Source organism: Epinephelus fuscoguttatus, linkage group LG23, assembly GCF_011397635.1.
Source record: "Epinephelus fuscoguttatus linkage group LG23, E.fuscoguttatus.final_Chr_v1".
Taxonomy (NCBI): Eukaryota; Metazoa; Chordata; class Actinopteri; order Perciformes; family Serranidae; genus Epinephelus; species Epinephelus fuscoguttatus.
Window position 1 is genome coordinate 27575252 of NC_064774.1, and position 24125 is coordinate 27599376.

Sequence of the window (24125 nt, forward strand, 5' to 3'; positions counted from 1 at the left end):
ACTCAATATTTTATGCTGAAAAAATGTCTTTAAATGTCATCCACTAACCCCATGAATCATTTTTTAGAGTGAATGACTACTGGCCATATGCAGCTATAAGTGAAGATATATTTACAGCAGTAGGTACAGAATTAATTAATTTAAAAGAGTGGGGTGAGTGCGTAATGATGGAGCCACTGGAGAGTCTGGCACAGCTGTAAAGGTTAGAAATTGATAAAGAGAAGTGTTAAGTAGAAAGACAACCTGTTGCTTTGTTGGAAGCAGAGGGAACATTTCCCAGCAGCTACTCCCCGCGACCACAGGGCATTGCAACTCCATGCATCAGCAGGCAGGATAATTACACACCCACTTCACACCATCACCCACATCTCGGATGCCCATCCCCAACTGAAGACCCCCGGCGCACAACTCAGGAGCGACGCGGACTTTTTGCATCACTTAAAGACACATTTGTGGAGGTGTACGGTTTGCAAAGCAGGAGAGGAATACAAGAGTTTAAGTTTATTTAAAGGAGACTTTTTTTTTTTTGCAAACCATGGCCAACTCCGGTATTCAGCTGTTGGGATTTTTCCTGTCGTTAATTGGCATCGTTGGACTGATCATCGGGACTATCCTGCCGCAGTGGAAGATGTCAGCGTACATCGGGGACAACATCATCACAGCGGTGGCCATGTACCAAGGACTGTGGATGTCATGCGCTTTCCAAAGTACCGGACAGCTCCAGTGTAAAATCTACGACTCCATCCTGCAGCTCGACAGTAAGTTCTCTCTGACTAACCTGTCAGTCATCTCTGGGTTTAATGCAACAGGTTGGACTGTGCTGTCGATCTTTACACAGTCTCTTTATTCATACCTGGAGACCCACCTGTTGCATCTGAGCACCTCCTCCACCTTAGGGAGACCTCAATGGACCACACTGTTATCACTCATTAACTCTGCCACCTCAGGTTATAACCTGCTCATCACACCATAATTACTCACCACACTCTATACAGCAGCCACAGTGCACTGTTATCTGTCACTACAGTGGGATATTGTCTTCTTCATAAGTCACTGTTTCCAGGGGGAAAAAAAGATAAATCTCTATTCCTAAAAGCATTCCATAAAATCCTCACCCACACATTGTCACATTCTGGGAAACCCTCCCACCCCACCTCCTCACATGTCCCATGCACTCACACTCACACACACATAAACAGTAGATGATATCTTATCCACATTTCAAGAGCTGATTCTGTGATCCATCTGTAAGAAAGACAGTCCTTCGCATAAGCATATGAGCTCAGAGTTGTATCTTTTGTCGCAACTCTGTATCTTGTTTTCCCAGTGTATCCCAAGATCTGGGTACTTGAGAACTTTTGCCACTATGAAATAGAAACTACATTGCATACCCTGCAACAGTTGCTTACTACTTAAGATGTTGCCAAAATAAATAGTTTCAGACCCATAATGTAAGAAGGGTGACCGTGGTAACTGCACTGTACAGCACAGGCATCTGAACAACCTACTGTACATCACCCAACATACAAGCTCACAATGGCTTTAGAACTTTTCCCATACAGAAACGCATACTATTTGCATGCATAACAAACCAGGAGGTCTTCATTTAATACCCAGGGATTGTTGTTAATAGCCCCCCTCCTTCAGAGATAACTTCAATAATCCTGCAGACATTTGGCCTTGTTTGATGACATTAAATAAATAGTGGCTTGGCTTTAAAGCTAATTACAACCCATCTCTTGTAATGGACATTCTTACTGCCTTTGCTAATTTTGACTGAAAACTGAGAATGTTTTGCTGATTTCTATTATACACCTTTTTAAAATGTGTTTTCTTTTGTTTAAAGATCTACTTTGCATTCTATTTGCAGTCTAAACAGGAGGTTTAATACTGAGCTGGATTACTAACCAAGAATATCTGGCAGTCAGCTTTGGGCTTCACAACCTCAGGGGCCCCAAAGGCCCTATTTTCATCAGTCTGTGATAATATGATTCTGCACATTTGTTTTGCAAGGAGTTGGAGTTAGAATAACATCACTAAAGAACAAATACTAGTTGAAACAATAAGCACCTCAGGCGGGGTCTGTCTTGCATTATTACCTGTCTTATTCATCTGTTTTTTTAAAAGTACCTAAAAAGTATGCAGGTTACTGAATAAATGTGGGTTTTACAAACACATTAATGGGAACTCACTGCCCACTTTCACCTTGGTTCTCCTAGTGGACTGTGGCATTATGGAGCACCTGAGGAATTATGATTCCACAGCTTCCAATTATGTTACTCTGTAGTTTTACATGCATAATGTTGACACACGTTTGTCATACAATGTTGTGGCAGTGTGACATTTACTTGAGAAAAGCTACAGTAGCTGTGAAGAATTAGAATTATATGTTCTGTATCCACAGACTATAAAAAAATCGACGTAGCCAATGTGATGTTACTCATTGGTATGTGGACTCTCATTTTGAAGCTTCAAGCTGGCATTTTGGCCACCGCCATCTTGGATTTTTTGAGCCAGAAGTTGTCATATTTGGACGAGAGGGTGGAGCTAACCCAAACACCAGCAGCTTGCTTGGTTAGCATGGTGCATTTACAGCTATGGATAACTGTGATAAAGCTAATGCTTATTTTCACTAATGAAAACCAGGCTTAAAAGAGCTGTATGTAAGAATGTGGCCAAAACAGTTACTGCACTCAAATTCAAAATACTGCCACGAGTCGTGTCTGCCCCCCCTCCCCTACAGATTCGAGGTTGCTGGACAACAGCACACTGGAGACTGATTTGTTTGCCCACGGGCGGCTGCCGTGGCAGGGCCGCGTCGCCGCATCCTTGATCTTCGGTTTTCCAGCGGACTGTTCGAGCAAGTCCAGCTTCTCTGCTTTTAACGCTGCTGCCGGGATACAGCTGAGGAGAAGCCGGCTGCTAGTGCTATGTACCAGGACACTGCTAATGCTGCTTGCAGTATTGCTGTAGCTCAGTCGTAACTGATGCTGAGACTCTACTGACTGCGTGACTGGTAGACGGCGGTGGGTGGCGCAACAGGCCAAAACACAAATTCAAAACATAAACATGATTTGAAGACTGTAAAAAAAATTTTTAAATGTGAATATTCTGGCTGTACTATTGTTGTCGGTGAGATCAGTATGTTATATGAACATTATTCCTTAGTCTCTGTGACGTATTAGGAGGATTTTACGACTATTTGCTTTATATTTCTTACATATAGCTCCTTTAAAACCATTAAAATAATATGTACTTACTGTAATAAAAAAAATCTGACTCCTTAAAGGGATTTACAGTACAACCAAACGCTGACCAAGATTCTTTTAGGTAACCAAAATGTTACAATTAATTTTAATGAACTGACAACCCACTGAAATACCAACAGCTATGGCTATGCCTATACTCTGAATCTTGGGTGACGCCATGGTTACGTTACCTAATCAGCATTGTCACCGTAGTAGTAACTTGGCAAAGATGGCATCCACCTGTTACTCAAAGAAGCCATGGCCTTAGTCATGTGTAACTTGAAGCCAGTTAAAGCCAGGCAAGCCCCCCATACAGTTGTCATGAATGTGGAAATTAGCCATGGAGACCAAAACCGTTTTCTGTACCAGGCTGTTAACATGATCATTTCTGCTGTAAAGTTGGGCATTTTAACATGGGAACCCAGATAGCCATTGGACTTGACTCACTTGCGGTCAAGTGTTGGCTGACTCAGCTTTGTTACGGCTCAATTGTGCCAAATGCGAGCCAGCATTGGCCTGTTTACTTTTGTGAACTCTAGCCCAGTTTAGCTGTTACAGACACAGGCCTTTTTTGTCCGAGACATGGCAGCTGTAAGAGACAGCGGCCAGCACCAAAATGTGGTCTGGCCTGTTCATGGTTGCCAAATCTCAGCCTGACTTAACATTGTAGACATGGGCCTATCCTGGCTGACACATAGATGCCAAAATCAGGCCAGTTTACATGGCATATTGAAACCTTGAAGCCACCCTCAAGTGGTCATTAGAGGAACTGCAGTTTTTAGGACTTGTGTGTTGGCCTTGTTTTTCAGCCCCAGAGGTTGCCGCTTGTATCTATCCTATGATAAAGTTGTACTGGACACTGAAAAGATCACAATAGCTAATATATTTTTGTATTATAACACACATAACATGATAACCAGTATCTTTTTCTCTACACTGAATGGCAGCAGATGTGCCACATTAGTGAAGCCACTGCAAAGCTGCCAGACACATCTCAGTGGCAATAATGACAGCAGTGTGATGTAACTCAAAGCCAGGATACTGTGCATCCTGCTCTCTATCTGCATTTACTCTATAATCCACCCTATTGTTCCCCATGTCTTGCTATTTTATAGAGATACCGCCCCTACTCTCCCTCTTCTCTACATCCTCCCCTGTATCTCTCTACCCATCCCTTCCTCGCTGCTCAAAGGTTTTGTTTGTTTGGGCAGGGCAGGGATGGCCTAGACTGGCACAGACTGGTTCTAGGTGGACAGAGTGGGAGAGACAAAGGGGGGACTCACCCTGTGATAGGTTTATAGGGTGAGGAGAGGGGGGGCTCTGACAGATGAGGATCCTAACAGTAGCGTTTCAGCAGGCCTCCACCTCTTTAACAGCAGCAGATGGGAGGGGGACAGTGAAAATGAAAGAGTGTGAGATGTGGCTTGTCTGTCCGTGTGTGCCGGTGTGTGTTCATGTGTATCCCATGGTTTCTCTTCCAGGAAAAGCTCACATTCAAATGTCCTGACAGGCTAATGTGAGTCTAATTCACAACCTCTGGACACACACATAAAGACTCTCTGATGGGTCGAGGCCTGTTTATTGGTCTTTCCTCATCATTTACCAGTTTGTGCTTTTAGATGTGACTTTATATGATCTTTTATGTTGTTTTTTTAAACAACAATCCCAAATCCTACAAAACAGAAGACACTCCTCATACATAATGAACATTTCCCTTCTCTCTGTCTGTCCCAGGTTCTCTTCAAGCCACTCGTGCCTTGATGATAGTTGGGATCATTGTGTCCATCGCCGGTCTGGGTGTGGCCTGTATGGGAATGAAATGCACCACCTGTGGAGGGAGCGACAAACTGCGCAAGTCCCGCGTTGCCATGACAGGAGGCATCATCCTACTAGTGGGAGGTGAGGATACCATACAGTGTGGATGACAGTCAGTATGAGTTAAATTTGGTTACATACAGATGGATGGCATATTAAAGGGGAACCCAACATAAAGGTGTTGTTCCAGCTGCAAGAACAGCTTCTATGTGTGGAACGCTGCCAAGAGGCTGCTTAACACATCAGTCCAAAATTTCTTGGTACTCAACTGGGTTGAGACCAGGTGACTGTAAAGGCCATAGCATCTGAATCACATGATTTTCGCACTGCCTTTTTGTGTGTGTGTGTGTGTGTGTGTGTGTGTGTGTGTGTGTTAATAAATGAATGTCACTAGTAACAAAAAACGCTTGCTGCACCTTTTCATCATTGCCAGGCCGCCACCCCATCACCTCCGTACACTAACTATCCCGTGTAATCAATCTACTGTTTATTTTTATTTTCATTTATTCCACAGTAATTTGTATCTAGTTCCTAAAATGGACAGGCAGAGGGAGATAGCTATAGCTCTGGTTGAGGGTGAGAGGCTGTCAGCAAATAGTATGTTGGGCACAGGGAAACGGAGATCTGTGTGGGTACGTGAAAAAAGAGGGTGGATCACAGGGAGAACCACCAGCTGGTCCAGGAGCTTCGCCTCCTCAATGGCTGTTTGAAGCACTGCACTTTTGTATGCTTCCACACCTGCTGTTTCCTACTGAGATCCTGGTTACTGCGGTTTGTAAAGTTGTTAAGCTCTGGGTATCCAGCAACCGCTACCAGCTGTTTCTCCTCTATTGTTTGTCAACCATAAACTTCCTGTCGTGAACACCACAGAGAGCCCATCGCTCAAATCATCCGGTTGGACATTGGGAAAAAAGCGGAGATGACTTTTCTGTTCTGAGCTGACATTTTGTCATCTCGACGAGTTCAGAGAGCTCCGGCAAAAACACCAGAGGGGTTTATTCATATATCATTTATAGTCTGATTTATACAGAATTTTACTCATGGAAACATGGTGAAAATGGATTTGTATGGCTGTTAACAGTAGTTTCAGATTTATGAGTGATAAAAAGAGATATTCAAAATCCTCTCTGTAAAAAACAGTGACTCACAAAACACCCCACAAACTTATTGTGAACTCCCCCCCCAATGGCCCACTGATGAAAATAAATGGGCGTCAGACCCTTAAGGTGTCATTACTAATTTTGTAGCTAGCCCGAAGGTAGTGGTATCTCATGAAAGACAACCTAAGGCATCCACTGGCACCAACCATGTTGGCCAAGCTTATAAGGAAGGGGGCAAAATAACGCTCCAAACTTAGGCAAAACTTCCCCAAGGGAACAACTAGCATGGCTATTTTCCAATGTGTTCTCTTGGACGCTCGCCTTAAGATATCTGAATGAAAATGGGTTCTATAGGTACCAACAATTTGCTCCTAAACTTGGCTTGTTTTTAAAATATGTTTGGTTCCTTACAATCAATGTAATCAATTAGAACAGTTTATTTATCTTTTTAAGGACAACCAGTTTATCTGAAGAACAATGAATAACATGTATAGATACATTTATTAAATTCTGCTGTGGCTCTGGTGAATTTCCTCCTGCACAATATCACAATCTAAGGCCCTGCTGACTCATTGTTGACCCACTCTATGGTACCTATGCTAATTCATATTATTGTCTATGGGACCTATAATAATCAATACAGACCTTGTTATATAATATTTCATCAAAACCCACCCAAACTCACCTCATCATCACATTTTTTTCTTTGATCCTGTGTACATCATAGAGCAGGTAGGAGGAAGTTTGATCCCTAGTCCAAAAAGCCTTCCTCCCACTCTCCGGCAGCAGCCCTCCAGAGGTCATTAGACTGAATGAGTCCAGAACTCCTGGCACTGATTCTAACATAAGAGGTCTAACTGGCTCGGAAGAGAACAGGAACACTAAAAGCTAATTGTGCTGGAGTCAATAGCTAGCCGCCTGGTGACTATAAAGAGGGTAAAAGCACGTCTACCCTCTCAGGTTTTGATGATGTGCTGATGGACTGATTGATCTTTGTTGCTGGCTTTCCCTCCTCTCAGGGCTGTGTGCCATCGTGGCGTGCTCCTGGTTTGCTCATAATGTGATCCGGGCGTTCTATAATCCCTACACTCCAGTCAACACCAAGTAAGGAACCCCAGAAATACAATGTATTCAAGTACTGTCATTGAAAGAATACCCTGACATGTTTTAGTTTTCTTGCCAACAGTTAGATGAAAACAGTGATTCCACTCTCATATTAGTAGTTAACATGAAGCCACAGCTGGGAGACAGTTAGCTTAGCTTAACTACCACTGTCCAAGGGTAACACAATCTGCTGACCAGAATTTCTAATGCTCACTTATAAACACATTATATCTTAGTTTAATTTATACAAAAAAAGCCAAGTGCAATTAGCCCACAACATGTTGTGGATTTAGCATTGGACTATCTCTTGGCCCAGTGCAGTGACTTCCTGTTTCCAGTCATTATGCAATGCTAAGCTAAGTGGCCGCTAGCTGTAGGTTCATATCTAACACACTGATATGAGAGTGGTACTGATCTTATCCAGTGCTTGGCAAAAAAGTGAATATGTGCATTTGTTCAACGATTCCTTTATATATTGTTTTTTACTATTCCTTTAAATATTATTTTTGAAGTATGGTTTCAATGTATGCAAATTTACACTGCTAATATTGCACTTTTTAGTCCATTTACTCCATCTTCTCCATTATATTTATAAAACAGCTATAGTCAGTATCTTTGTGTGCATTAGGAATTAAAATATATTAAAATAATTATATTACATGTCATAATGTGATGCATTTTTTTAGGAATAACTACAAAAAAGTAGTTAAAATGAGTTCAACCTGAATCGGCAAATGCTGCTTACATATATATAAATGATTAATAAAAAACAAATAACATTATGCAGTAATTTTGCCTATTTGAGTGCTTTTACTATTGATACTTCAGTACATTTTTCTAATAATACTATGAGTACAATTTTAATGCAGAAGTTTTATTAAACTTTATTAAACTGAATTCATTTGACATTGCTGTATGTCTTTTAAAATGGCACCATGTAACTTCTGATCAAAGAAATAACACACTCTTCTCCTTGCAAATTGAAAGTTAATCATAAGCAATAAAACCTTAAATTATTCAATGCACTCGGGGGGTTTTGCTGCTACGGTCTTAATCAGTCCGGTATGACCAGAGGCTTATGGAAGCTATCTTACCTTGATGTTATTACACTTTCGATAGATACTGCTATAGCGGACATCACCAGTCACTCTCCTCTTCTTGTGCTGCTCTTACAATTCAGCATTTACTTTATCCCATAAATGCAGTAGTGGAAGAAGTACTCAGATCATATGTTTAAGTAAAAATGGCAAAGTGGCAAGGCTTGCATTCAAAATACTACTCTAATAAACATACAAACTCATTATGCAGAATGGCCCATTTCAGAATCATTTATTATGCCACTGGAATATAACTAATGATACATTGATGTGTTTACCACCTTAATATTGTAGCTGGTAAAAGTGGACATCATTTTGATTACTCTATATACTGCTGGGGAGCTTATAGGTCCTGTATGCAACATTCAGAGCACTGATAAGGCACCAATGACCTCCTGTCCAAGCCTCTCTCTTCGCTGTCATGTTAGTTGGTCCGTCTACACGTGCATGTCAGTGCGTTTGAGTCCCTGTGTATGTATCCCAGTGTCTAGCTCATCACAGCCACTCTGCACTGCACTCATATGGCATTAACTGCTAACAATGCCAAGCCATGGTGGTGGAAAAGCGTTACTGTGGAAGCATAGCACCCACCCTCCCTTTCCCCCAACGTTAACTCTGTTAGCTCTGTTAGCTCTGTGTTGAGAGCCATGTGCAGACGGTCCTGGCTCACACTAGACTAGAGCTCCTTTAATCTTTAATACTAATTAGAATTTATTAGTTGTTTTGTATTTTCACCTAATTATCTAAATCCACAAAGTAACTAGTAACTGTGGTGATGAGATAGAAATGTTGTCTTTTTGTGTAATAGCAAAACGCAGAAATCAACTTTGCCAGAGGTTCACTTTGTCACTGTCACAGTTATTGCTTAACACCATCTTGTGTGCTCCAGGTTTGAGTTTGGCGCTGCCATCTTCATCGCCTGGGGCGGCTCCCTCCTGGATGTCCTGGGTGGAGCCATGCTGGCTGCTTCCTGTCCACGAAAGAAACAGGTGTCCAAGTACCCGTCCATGGGTAGCTCCCGCTCTGGTCCACCAAGCAGCACTAAAGAATACGTGTGAGAGCGCCCCCCCCCCCCCACACACACCTTGGGACTCCAACAGAAGCTGACAAAGAAGCCCCTCCCTCCATTTTTTTGCAGCACCAGCGAGGAGTAAAACTGAAGGTGTATGTGAAGTTGTGAATGATAGAGGCAAAGAATTACAGACTTTCTTTTCTTTTTCTTCAAGCAGACCTTTGATAACCCCTTGATCATCATGCAGCACTCTCAATTGTTTGATGAATGATGTCTCACACCCCGTCCACACATTCCACAATTGTTTACAAGTGATCTTCACAAATACATTATAATTGGATCCCCTGACTTAATGGACAAGCCCTCGGGGTGTAACCTCTTGAATTGTAGCCTAAATGGTGGATTATAGCCAACATTTGCACCTCTGCGTTAGAACCAGCATCTATTAGCATTTGCCATGTAATTGAAAGTAATCAATTCCTGTTTCTAGGCTGCGACTCAGGGGCTCTGTACAACACAGACACAGGGTGACAATACAGTGTTTTATAAAAACCACTGGTGGTTCCAAAATAGATGTTACGATGAGCAGGGTGTGACTTCACACACAGGGCTCACTGTGTAGGGTGGCCGTATCACATAGGCCTTTTACTACAACACTCGCTACAGGCACTGCAGCTCTTCATACCAGTCTGTTACAAACCCTGCTCAGATATGAAATATTTTATTGTGTAGTCACTGTGCCATTATCACTCTAATAGCGTCCATATCAGCCACTATGAGATTTAACTGCCTCTATTTATTTTGACAAACGTAGGATGAGGTTTTGGCTCCTGTGTAGGTTTATATAACAGGTAGATCATTGTGGCCCAGCTCTAGCTTTCAGAGATTATAAATATTTTTATTAAGATGTTTTGTGCTCTGAACAGTGTCTGCTGTATTTTTAAATGTCATAGTTTTATACACTCGACTCATTTAGCGCATAATGGTGTAATAAAAATATGTTAACATGTCCATTGATACTTAAATAATAAAGATATTGCAACATTGTTAAGGCTTTGGTGACGTAGTAGCTGATTTTATAGTAGTTTTTTCCATTGACACAAACAATGAAACTGTATTTCCTTTTGTGAGACAACAGATGTTGCACATGATGCTGCGTTCTCCAAACTATCCATATACACAACAAGCTTAGACAAGAAAAACAAGAGCAACAAATCATTAAGAAAATATTTTTAAGTTGTCCTCCAGATAAGAACGTGTTTTGCTTATTTTTTACTTTCACTTCACTTTCTGTTTCACTTGAATGTGGAAAGGTGAGCAGTGCCGAACCAACCACATTTGGAGCCCGAGGTAAGCTTCCCCTGACCTTCCATATCCTTTGGATGAGTGAAGTGCTTCAAGTGGCATCCACATGAATGCCAGGACCAAACACCGAAGCAGACCGAGTCCCCCTCATGGCAATAACACTCCTGGGTGGCATTGGCCCCACAGCAGAACATGCACCATGCCTCACCACAAACAATGCTCAGAAATGGCCCGAGGAGTGTGTCAAAGAGTGCAAGGCCTCAATCTGGCCTCCAATTTCCCCAGATCCCAATCTGATTGAGCATCCGTGGGACATGCCAGTACCCCACCTCACAACCGACAGGTCTCGAAGGATCCACTGCCAACGCCCTGAGCCAGACTCCAAAGCACCCCCCCCCAGAGGTCCTGTGTCCATGCCTTGACATGTCAGGGCCAAGTCCGATCTAAAAAGGCCCCACTGTGGATTGGGGGTACCACTGGGGTACCGACACGTCCCACAAATACTCAGTCAGATCAGGATCTGGGGAATTTGGAGGCCAGGTCGACGCGTTGAGCTTTCTGTCATGTTCTTCGGGCCATTCCTGAGCAGTTTTCGCAGTGAGGCACGGTGCATTGCTCTGCTCGGCGGGCTACTGTCATCAAGGGGGGAAATTATATCGTGAAATTTTTTGACTCTATCGTGATACACAACATTCCTGCTATTTTTGAATCTCCTCAGAAGCACTTCATCCTGGTCACTTTCTGACCAAATACTCTCTTTGATGAGACAAAGTTATGGGGATGACTAATGTTTTTGTTTTTTCCAGAAAATATTAACACAATGAGATTTTTGATCAATAAACATCAATAATGTGGGTATAACGAACTGAGTGGGTCAAGACAAGCCTAAGACAAATTGAAAAGTCTGATAAGTTGATACATTTACATCTTTTTGCCTTTTAAATGAGGAGGAAAAGCACCATTTATGCATTATATCACGAAACAATATCCAAAATCAAAGATGATATATATAATCTCATACCTTGATAACAATATCTTCGTATTGCCCATCCCTATTATATTTATATACACATATATGTAGGTACAGTGTCAGATGTAAACATTAATGGCGTCCTCCTCGGCTGAGGTGTAATGTTAGCTAGCTCAATGTTAGTTAGCTAGCAAGGTAAGCTAACAGATAAGTGTTAAATGGTTTAAGACAACCTACTTACATTTATATATATATATATATATATATATATATATATATATATTCCTATTTTCATATATATTATATGAAAATGGGTTTCATATATGTATATATATCTGTTAGCTTACCTAGCTAGCTAACTAACATTGAGCTAGCTAACTTAGCTCAGCCGAGAAGGACGCCATTAATGTTTACATCTCACACTGTCACGAACATGAGTCTCTCATCTATGAATAGATACATGCTCTTTTGTGCGGTGAAATGGTTGGCAAGTGTAGTTCAGTGGAAAGAAAATAGTTCCCACATGAAACTGCTCACAACAAGGTCTGTGGATTATCTGTGTGACTGGGTCATGATTTCTGGAAAGAGACATTGCTGTTGAGTTTTTCAAATGTATTTTTTTCGGCATTTTGAGCACCACTGCAGATAAAAAAAAAAAAAAAACCTAGTATGTGTTTACATGTGACTGTGTAGTGGGGATGGAGTCGAAAAACAGAGAGCATTAAAGTTATTTAAATGAAAATGAGGTTTTAGAACACAAATGTCAACATGTGCATCAAACAACAAATACTGATACAGATTCCACAAAGATATATCTTTTTATTTCCCGAGATGCATCATGAAAAGTAGACCATTTCCATGCAAATGGTAGCCACAACCCTGAACAACAATTTTTGAGTCAGAGCTGTGAAATGCAGTGCTTCCATGACGCAAAAAAAAAAAAAAAGTGAACTAGTAACAATTTCACAGCTGACTAAGTAACGTGACATCAGCATGAGCCTCTACGGGCAATAGCATGTCATTTCAAGGTCCACTGCAATCTTTAAAAAAACCCAAATGACCCCCCCCCTCCCCTCCAAAAAAACAAAAAAATTAATGTTGTCTCAGCATTGACAGCCAATCATAGAGTGACTTGTTTTCATGATCTCATCATGTAATTGTAAGGTAAACGTTGTCATTATCTTTAAATAGTTCACCTGAAAGCTGAAAGACTATGACGCAATCTGGGTGTAGCTTAACAAGCAGGTTACTGCTGTAAATATTTAGACAAAGAAAGTGCTGATTATTATGACGTGTCTGTGTGCCAATTCTCAGTCTGATATAGCGTCAAGTATCATTTGGCAATTGATTTAAAAGAATCATGTCTTTTATCACAGTTGTGTGGCCAACTGGGAGACCCCACCTTTGAAAACTAACAAAAGCCCCATAACTCTGTTGTTGTTTACGAGATATTACTGCTGAGTCCGCAGCACAAGCCAACAACGAGCTTAGGGAAATGTTGACTCTGCATGATCTAAAGAGCGTAACGGTGGCGTGGTTTGAAATACTACTACATAGCCCTTAATAACAGAAAACCAGTTACGTGTTTTGATGCTTGAACAGACTCCATGCATAGAATTCTGCAACATGTCACTGCACATAACAGGCATTCCCACAAAGTGCACCATTTGGAAACATAATAAATCTCAGTTATAGATGACCGAAGCAATTTCCATTCAGAAACACGTAAAAAACATGTAGAAGCCATAACAACACAAAGTGTTGCTTCTCATTTTTTTGAAACAATAAATAATTAGCAGTAGTTTTTTTCTGTAAATAGCGAGCTTTCATCCACTGGATATTAGTACACCACTTGCATCAGTGTGAGAGTAGAGAGTGATAGTCATTGCACGACCAAAGCTTAACATTTCACCTGTGTGTTACACATTTACAGGCGTGTGTTCCCTCACACAACCAACCCACAGACAATCAGGAACCCTCACCAGGAAAACAAGCCGGTGAGAGGCTGCTTTTCATCGAACCATTTGCTCAGTGCAACTTCAGTAATGTAGCCCTTGATAAGAAGCTCTGGAAAATATAGACACTTCCTCCAAATCTCAAATCTCAAGTCCTGATAATCTACTGCCTACCGAGGTATAGAGTAGAGAGCGCAATACAATTCATTCACAGTCTGACCAAAGGTAAGTTAAATAAACACTATGTACAATCAGGGCCTAGGCTTCAGCTGCCGCTAAATGAGCCGTTTTTTTGTGCCTGTTTGAGCCGTCAGAAGCTTCAGTAGAACACAAGACAGGATCAAGGCCAAGATCACTGACGGGGAGTTTTGGCGTCCTGGGGGATTTTTTTTAATGGCACATCTTGGTGAAGTTTAGGAGATGGGCGACAGGGATACAGGACACTGGCCGTTGTTGTTCATGATGTCATCCAAGTCTTCATCGTCCAAGTCCACTGAGGAGGAAAGGTCAAAGGTCAGGAATGCGTGCCTCAAAGTAAAGATGTCATTAATAAAAAAAAAAGTAGTTTACATCTATTTTGCCCATTTAGAATCATTAATTGAATCAGTTCACTTAATGGAATAGTGCAACATTTTGGAAAAGTTGCTCATTCACTTAGTCAGGTCAACTGTTTCCCCTCGTTTCCAGTCTTTATGCTAAGCTAAGCTAACAAGTAGCTTTATATTAAACAGACAAATGTGTCAGTCGTACTAATAAACTCATCAAGAGGGGGAATGAGCAGCTTTCAAAAAATTTCAAACTGTTCCTTAAACTATTTTACAACTTGCTATTCCTAATTAAGAGGTTGTAGTACTTGCAGATTACGTTACATGATACTTAAAGGAACATTTCACCGCAAAATGATCATCTGTATATCAGTTACTCATCCTGTGTTATGATGAATTCATGATGAAAACATTTTTTGTTCGCGTGCCTCCACGGTGAACAGAGAATCCAAAAACAAAAAAAATTCTTAATGAACTGAAGTAAATGGGGGCCGCGTTTAACAACTGTAAAAATATATTCAACTCAATTTTATTTATAAAGCCCAATATCACAAATAACAATTTGCCTCAGAGGGTTTTACAGCATACAACATCCCTTTGTCCTTTGGACCCTCACAGCAGATAAGGAAAAACTCCCCCAAAAAAACCCTTTAACGGGGAAAAAAACATCAGTTTACAAACTCTCACACAACTCGTGCAGTATAATCCCAGTCTCATTTATCCAGTCAAATGCTCAGTACTTCCCAAACACATGCATTTTCGCTAAACCCGCAATATTTAATACACTTTCACATATGTGAATGGATGTTTTGATATAGTTTTGCTGTTGCTGAACGTGGACCCCATTTACTCCAATTTATCAAGTTTTTTTTAAAATATTTGGATTATTTATTCACCGTGGAGGCATGCGAGAAAAACAACGTTTTCTTCACAATTTAACACAACACTGGGTGAATAACTGATATACAAACGGTCATTTTGGTGGTGAAATCTTCCTTTAATATAACTGAACACAGCCTTGCTGATACTTAGGGCTGCGACTATCAGTTCTGAAAGATTGACTTACTGTTAACCAAATACACTTGAAAAAAAAAATTCCTATCAAAATGCGTCTTCTAGCTTTCTGAGGAAAAGAGAAGTATGGACACAATCAAAAGTTGTGTTACTGTTAAATTCTAAAAGTGGTTTTATTGCTCTCTAAATGATCATTCATCACCGCAGCCCTAATTGCACGTGAAAAAAGTGAGTTACCATTGTGTGCATCAGTAACTCTTGCTTTATATGTGTAGATTTTAGATACAGTAGATTTTGTTGTCCCAGATGGACATTAATTTTCACGAGTACAATAAACAGGTATTCATAGTTTGTTCTTATATTTGTGTTTTTCTTAACCCCGTTTAAACATCTGCCTTACGTTAAGTTATCCCCTACATGAATATTCATTTTAGTAATAAGATTATTTTTCTTACATTCTCCATATTGGTAATATCCATTTAAAAAGCCCTACAACTTGTATTCTCCTTTTGCTTCTCAGAGCCCTGCTGGTACATCTGTAAACCATTAACGTTAAAAGCAGATCGCTGTATTAACTACTTGTTTTAATCATGAAATATAATGACAAATACCAGACTTAAAACTAGAACAAAACCCTAATGTGATATATTGATGTAGGCTGAGGTGTAATGTCCCTAACAAAATACTGTTCGTGCCCTCCTGTCAGATAACTTTTTTTTTTTTTTCTAACCACAAAAAAAAAATCGTGCTTAGTACACTATCTGTCAGATTCTGGCTGAGAGTGTGAACTGAACTGCTGATTTTGCCTTTATATTCTCCAAAAAAATGCCACAGAGGAGTATCATATTTAGCATATAAGGATGACTAAGGCAGAATTTAGCATGAGGACAAATTTAATCTTTTCCTGGATTTTATTTTGGCAACTGTAGTCCCGAAATGCATGTAAAAATACAGGAATTGGAATTAAAATTGCATTTTTTTTTCAGAGGGAGGACCCTCCACCTCCACTTCCACCTCCACCTCCACTTCTCAAACCAAAGTTAGGTCGTTGGATGTAGGGATGACAGAGATAGAGAAGATATGATAGTGATAGATAGTGTCTATTGTGGATTATTACTGAAGAAGTATTTTCTTAGCAGGGACTTCAAATGAGTTTTTGCTCTTTACTCCTTCCTTATTTTTTTCACAGTTTGTCTACATTGTCATGTTATATGTCTCATGTTTATTGGATATCTTGTCTGATGAGTTAAGGTGGTGTTTTTATGGGTGTATCTGTTGACTGTCATCATGTAATTAATCCAAACACTCACCTTTCTTGGTTCGGCCAATCTGTCCCAGTTTGGGTGCCCTCTGTCCGAGTCTCTGAGGGTTGGCCCCACTGCCGTCTCCACTGACCTGTGGGTGTCCCGGGTTGTACTGCCCTGCCGGGCCCGGCTGCCGTGGAGGCCCGCTGGGCGGGATGAGCTCTGGGATACCTGAAGCTCCGTACATGTCTATAGAAGGCGCCTTCTCCTGATTGGCCGCTAGGTGTCCGCACAGCCCAAGCTTTGTGTCGTGTCGAAAAGGCTGCTCACTTCCGCAATGGCATTCAACAATGAATGTATGAACAACACACGACTAAATGTTGGAAATAACAGAGAGAAAGTCCTCGCAGCCTGTGAAAGAAAGTAAATACGGCCGTCAAAAATAGCTCTCATGCGTCAGAGAGCGGCCAGCTCTTGGCAAGTGCGCACAAACACTTCTCCGCTGTTTATACTGTAATAAGCGATGTATTCTCATGTGTTTGCCACTGTACCACAACTAACAGGTGTAGCAAATGCCTTCCTGGTCGTTACAATAGCTGAGCGGCACAATAACGTGTCTTCCGTTTGATCTACTCACGATAACAAACTGCTTTTCCGCCCGCCGACAAAATCAACACAAACACATCGCTCTCTCTACAATCCTGTCAGAATACTGTGAAATATCATAAATATAATACATATGAGCTCACCTCTTCTTCACCGAGGCCGCAGTTAAGAGCTGAATCCGGTAATAGCGGCTTCTGAGAAAGTGTTGTTGTTTATCAGAGCTCCCTCTCTCCCTCTCTCTCCCTCTCCCTCTCTCTCTTGGCACAACACCGAGGAAGCGTCGATTTAAAGGGGCCTCGCGTCCTTTTCTCAGCCTTGGGGATTTCCTCGTATTGTGTCTTGACTCATACCGGCATGCGGACGTCACAGCGTGCGGTTGATATAAGGGACGGTGCTGACACTTCGGATTATACAGTGGAGGTGTGCCAAAAAAAAATTCAGGGCGCAGTGCGTAATTACGCACCCTCGGTAATGAGAGAGTGACTCAGGCGCCAGCCAATGACAGACACCGCTCAGTAATCCCCCATACATAACACATGTAATGCTTTATGTCAGAGGCAACAGTTCACGCCAGATCACCCACTGCAGTTATATAGGCTAGGCCATGCTGGGAAACACGTCCGTTACTCAGAAGAATTAACATTCAGGGCTGTGGTATAATGTAGAAAAAAAAATCACTGTGTTACACTGAGTTCACACATCTTCCAACATTTACCAGCAAAACATGTTCAACCTGTTGAAGAGGCTCTGTGGCTTACTGACAAGAGTATTTGCTCATTAGTTCTTTGTCAACAACTGTAGGCAGTCAAATAGACTCAGGCTTGAATCAGTGGTAAAGCCTGTGTCCTCATTGATCTGGGTTTCCCGTAAACTGATTCTAACTTACCCTAACCACAAACGTGACTTGTAAGTAATCCTGAGGTATGAAGAACAGGTTTGTAATGTTTCCAGCTTGACTTTTGCCTGTAATTATGATGTCAACAGTTATCTTAATTTATAAGAATGAGTCAACTCCGGTGTTGCTTATAAGTACATAAAATACTGGGTCACTTTTAGCCCAATTTGGGTTAACTGTGGTAGACCAGGGGTGGGACTGGGTAGGAACTAAAGTGACCCAGTCCTGGGTAAAGTTTATCCATGAGCACCAGAGCCAGTTAAGCACATACTGTATGTATAGTTGGTAAAGACGTTTGTGTTGATATGACACATCATATAGGTTATGATGATATTTAATTTTACACAACAGTTTCTGTATATTTTGAAGACAGTATAGAAGTGGGCTGTGTAAAGGTTATGTCTATATTTACTTTATTTCTTCGATTACAGACACAAGTTACTTGCCATAAGGCAGTTTAGTGCACTTGACAAGAGGAGATTTTGGACAACGTCTTGCATAAAAGAGGACATGAAGTTGTATTGGTTTGGATCATGATAAGTTTTTGACTGTGTTATGCACTGTCGGAGTGTAGTAACACAAATATAATGACAACATATAGAAGCAGGACATCTATTTGGTAGTGGATTAAACTCCAGATTTAAGACTAGACTTAAGACTTTTCTCTTTGATAAAGCTTATAGTAAGGGCTGGCTCAGGCTTGCCTTGTACCCGCCCCTAGTTAGGCTGACTTCATTCTCAGAACCCATCGGCTGTATTCGGCATCTGACTTCCAGCAGATGGTGATACAGCCTCTGGGGGCAGACCCCCATTTTTTTGGCATTCCAGTTTGATTTGGGCGGAGGAGGCGAATTTCCTTTTCCAATTTCCATTTATATATAAGTAAATATGCTGAACCATTGCGATGGATTCAGAGTTTGCAGTGATGCCAATTATGTTCTGCCTCGTTAGTTCACCGCACGGACCGTTTAACCTGGCAACAACTGCAGCCGGTTGGTCAATATCACGCGTACTACAAACAGCCTACAACGGGAAACCAGGGCTCTTCTGCTCTTCTTCCGGAGGCAAGATCTCTGGGGTTTGCCTACATTCACTTAATGTAGAGTCTGTGTATAGAGACTAGGCTGACTTAGGCCTAGTCTGCTGGGGGACCTCCTATAATACACCAAGCACCTTCTCTCCTTCTCTCTCTCTCTTCTTTGCTAACACTCATGTCCTGTTACTGCATCTCGCTAACTCGGCCATACTGCATGTCACTAACTCGGCTTCTTCTCCGGAGCCTTTGTGCTCCACTGTCTCTCAGGTTAACTTATATCGCAGTGGTGCCTGGACAGAGTGACGTGTGTGGTTGTGCTGCTGCCGTGGTCCTGCCAGATGCCTCCTGCTGCTGCTGTTATCATTAGTCATACTTCTACTGTTATTATACACATATGATTATTGTCACATATGTATACTATCACACATTAATATATACTTTCAACATATTGCACCACAATAGCCGGAATTATAATTAATAAAAAATGCATGATGGATTATTTTTAATGCTTAAAACCAATAAACGATGAATTGAAAAATGTGAAAATCCAGAAACGTGTCGGCAGCAGTGATTTCCAATTTGAAAAAGACATTCTGATTTGGTAGAAATATATGTATAGCCACGTTTTTGTGTTCAAGGGGGAAATAAACTGTTAGAAGTGGTGTGAGGCTGTGTGAGATTTTAGTACATTACTTTGTCATTAAGATCAATAACCTTCAAACTACAATAGATTGACAGGAGAAACTTTTAGGTAAAGGTCTGACCCATTTGTGTGTGTGTGTGTGTGTGGGTGGATGGACGGGAAGCAAAACTTGTTTTGAAATTTTGTTTACAGACCTGTAGTTTGAAGTAGTGTGTGTGTGTTTGAGTGTGTGTTTATCTATATGCCTGTTTGTCTTTGTGGGAATGTGTTATCGTCATTATCCATCACATTTTTAGGATGAATCCATGCACAGTTGAGAGATTACCCAAAAAAATCCCCTTTAGACTTGCCAAGACTGGTCTACCTGTAGATCAACATCTGCAGACCCACATAGCCGTGGACAGGGCTGGTATATAATTACGAGAGTTTCTCTTTTTCCACAGAACAATCGAACACTTGTTGTGAACAGAGCGAACACACTGCCATCATGTCCAGGATCATAGGCGTTGCTCTCCTGTTCATCATTCTGGTCGACACCTTCTACAGCAGCACAGGTAAATACAGAGAGAATTTGATTTGTTTCTTCATATCTTATAATGTAAAATTTAATCGCCAGCATCAACAACATCAGGAAGTGTTCTGAGCGGGTTGATGGGTAATGTATTATTGTTCCACATAAATGATTTCTTGTCATGTCTTTTTCCACTGTGTGCAGCTTCACATGCTGTATTTCATGTGTCCAAAGTGCACATCCGCAAGTGCAGGTGCAGAGGTGAGTGTCCACTTGTCCTTCATACATTTCAGTTAAAGATTTGCAGTGGTGAAAATCAGCATAGAAAAAGAGCCTGATCGCCAGAGCTGTTATGATACTGTGTTAATTTCTTATAGGCTGAAAAGGCTGATTTTCCTCTGAGTTGTCAGCCACTATACACAGTGCTACAGTCTGTTGTCACAAAAAGCAGAAAAAAGGCATTTAAAGTGGTCATGACAAATCCAATGACCACCTCTGTTTTTCATTGCAGTTTTTCCCAGTGGAAAAATGAAGTGTCTTTACCCACTGTTTCCCACAAACCACTTCGAGAGACAGAATCTGATCAAATGCCTCTGCAGCAAAACAAACCAAAACAGTGAGTGAACTGACATCAAATGTGGGTGTGAGAGATTTTTTTTCTCTTCTGTGTTAATATTCAGTAAAGATGTTTAATTTGTTGCTTTATTTCTTCTTAATTTTGTAGAGTTTCCAGAGTTTCAGGCAGCCTGCACCACATGGCGTCCTGGTTTTCCAATCTCCCTGGTATAAACGAGTGGATTACGCAGAGGGAGGAGGAGAGATGGACCTTTAACACAGCTCCTTATGAATCATATAATATCACACAAGGTCTAATGATTATTACATGATGTTATCCTTTACATTCCATTATGTCATGTCACATAAAATATTTGTAATATACCAGCCCAGTCTTATAGATATATGTGAAATTGATGTGCTGGCAACAGGAAAACAATGCCAGAGTAAAGTGAATGAGGATCTTTCGTCCTGGTGGACGCATGAATAAGTATTCAGAGCAAGAAAGTCCATGTAAGGTGGGAGGGGTGGTGGATGGGTCAAACAAACATGGATTTTCATCCAGGAGATGGCCCAAGAGACCCAAATCAACATAGTAACATCACTTAATGGACTTTATGTAACAGGTCTACTTTACATAAGTACTTTACATGGCTACAGAAAATACTTAGTTTATGTGACTTACATACCAAAACCAACTTAACTAAGTATTTTTTTCTTTAAACCTACCCAAGTGTTTTTCTTTCCCTAAACCTAACTGCACTGCAACCGTTTCACAACATTAACCATGCTGACTCCATGTTTGAATCTGCGACCATTCATAATAGCATTGCTTTCGTGTTGCTGGCATGTAATCTCAACACATTTCGTGCCCACCACTACATAATGTGTTAAGAGGTTTTGTCCAGTTGACAAATTTCTTTGAGACTGTATTAAATATACTGTAGACGTCTGTCACCTCACATGCATTATAAATAAAGACATTTTCTATTACAGAGACTTTGTTTTTCTTCTTTGTGTATGTTTGAATGTAAGTGGAACTCAGGAATAGCATGGCATGTTGGGAAATATGCTTATTGACTTTCTTGCAGAGAGTTAGATGAAAGGTTTGATACCACTCTTATCTGTACAGTGAGTATGAAGCTACAGCCAGCAGTAAAGCTTTCTTTTGAAATGGGCGTGAAACAAACTACTACCTTAGGTGACACATTCATCACAGTTTCAGGCATATGCTAAATATTACTTAAGTTCTGATACCTTTTGTATTTGTTGTCGAGTAGCCAAATAAAGCGATATCAGTTCTTTTATTTAGGCATTTGTTGTTTTCAATAATAATTCACTTCATTGCCCCTTTCTTGTATCTCCTCTTTCATGCAGTATACTGTAGAAATTGGATTGTCATTTGTTTTGAGTGATCGATGTGAATCTTTCTTACCCACCATAAATGTCACCTTGTTAATCCTCTGTATGATCATTTGTGTCAGCTGCAGCCCTGATGGAAGAGGAGACAGGTTTGCTTGATAGGGGCAGGATCCACTCCACTGGGCCTTTCTTGTTTCACTCAGGGTGATGAGAAATCAGATATCACAGTAGAGATATTTTTTTATGTTGCATGCTGATCTCTGGGAACCCTTACACATAGTGCAGTTTCAAGTGGCAGAATTTCCACTGCTTGTGCAAAATCTTCTCATTTGATCTAGTTTTCACTGAGCAGAATCCTAAAAGGAGAAAGTCTAATAAACATCAGCACTTTTTCAAAGGGAAGTTTTTTGTCCTTAAAATTCATACTAATACCCTCAATCAGAGGTGTGGACCCAAGTCACATGACTTGGACTAGAGTCACAAATTTGATGCCTTTAGACTCGACTTGACAAAATCAAAAAAGATTTGTAACTTCTAGCTTTGTTTGACTTTTGAAGTTACACAAAGAATAGTGAAATCCAGGCAAGTATCAAAATAGCGAGCTAATGCTTAGCTAACATTAGCTTAACAGCTAAGGAAGTTTATAACAAATACATGCAAATTTTAAAAAGCAGTCATGACTTTGGTAAATTTCTCAAAACTCAAAGTTTAGGACTTGGGACTCAACTTGGGATATGTCAGTCTTGACTTGAGACTTGAGTGTAAAGCCTTGAGACTTACTTGTGACTTGCAAAACAATGACTTGTTCCCATCTCTACTCTCAGTGACATAAGCACATTATGACTTGTTTAAGACTCGAAACTCAAAGTTTAGGACTTGGAACTTAACTTGAGACATGTCAGTCTCTTGGGACTTCATCAGTCTTGACTAAGGACTTCACCTGGGACTTGAGACTTAAGACTTACTTGTGACTTGCAAAACACAACCTGGTCCCACCTCTGCTCTCAATAATATGTGCACATTATGGCTTGTTTAGGGCTTGAAACTCAACGTTCAGGACTTGGGACTTCACCTGGGACTTGAGAGTTAAGACTTGAGACTTGAACCTGTAACTTGCCAAACAATAACCAGTCCCACCTCTGCTCTCAATAATATAAGCACATTATGACTTGTTCAGGACTTGAAACTCAAAGTTTAGGATTTGGAACTTGACCTGAGACTTGAATCGGGACTTAATCGGGGACTTGAGTTTAAAGACTTGAGACTTACTTGTGGCTTGCAAAACAATGACTCTGTCCCACCTCTGCTCTCAACGATATAAGCGTTTTAAAACTTTTTGAGGAAATGAAACTCAAAATTTAGGACTCAGGACTTAACTTGAGACATGTCAGACTTGACTTGGGATTTGACACGAGACATGTCAGTCTTGACTTGGGACTCAAGAGTAAAGACTTGAGACTTACTTGTGACTTGCAAAACAATGACTTGGTCCCACCTCTGCTTGATATGGTAAACTGTTTCATAAAAGTGCTCTGTGATGACATCTTGTGATTTCTCGTGCCTCTTGCTCAACCGTTACAAATCAGGAGTGTCCAGTGGTGTAACTCTCAAACTAAAACACCTCTTCCCCAAAAAACTGATAAAGTAAAACTGACCTAACAAATATAATAGCACTGAGTAGTGGACTTCATGGTGTGTCTCAGAGGTCCCTGACTAAACTTTTAAAATACTGCAGGTCGGCAGAATGAACTGTCATGGGAACACACTGCCTTGTTTATCAACCTTATCTGGCAGTTTCATGTTTATACCAAAACACTGCAGTCGCACAAAGAGCACACACATGTGAAAGTCAAAGTGAGAGAACAGAAAAGCTCCACAGATAACAAAACTATTTGCAGTCCTTGATTTTCCTGGGATTTCCAAACCTAAACCCTTGGACAGGTAAGCCATCTAGTCTTTATCAAAACAAACCTGGTTACACATTTTCAGATAGACACAACTGATGTAAATCATTCTTCAGAATAGAGCTAGCTGGCTCTGAGCCACACATGTAGCAGAGGTGGAAAATGTACTGGTGGAATTTTTGTCTCATCTGAGTTTGGCATGTA

At 40.8% G+C, this 24125-nt stretch overlaps 2 protein-coding genes across 2 annotated transcripts; one reads left to right on the plus strand and one right to left on the minus strand.

The window, feature by feature from the left end:
• Positions 1-387: 387 nt before the first annotated feature.
• cldn7a (claudin 7a) lies at positions 388-11872 on the plus strand. The gene is made up of 4 exons (XM_049569354.1): positions 388-758; positions 4983-5147; positions 7183-7267; positions 9254-11872. The coding sequence occupies exons 1-4, from the start codon at positions 536-538 to the stop codon at positions 9420-9422; spliced, it is 642 nt and encodes a 213-aa protein (XP_049425311.1). The 5' UTR covers positions 388-535; the 3' UTR covers positions 9423-11872.
• A 578-nt stretch (positions 11873-12450) lies between these two features.
• On the minus strand, positions 12451-17394 carry si:dkey-112a7.4 (uncharacterized). The gene is made up of 3 exons (XM_049568739.1): positions 17159-17394; positions 16476-16820; positions 12451-14099 (listed from the first exon to the last, which is right to left on the minus strand). Exons 2-3 carry the CDS (start codon positions 16654-16656, stop codon positions 14020-14022), a joined length of 261 nt encoding a protein of 86 aa, XP_049424696.1. The 5' UTR covers positions 16657-16820; positions 17159-17394; the 3' UTR covers positions 12451-14019.
• Between the last annotated feature and the right edge of the window lie 6731 nt (positions 17395-24125).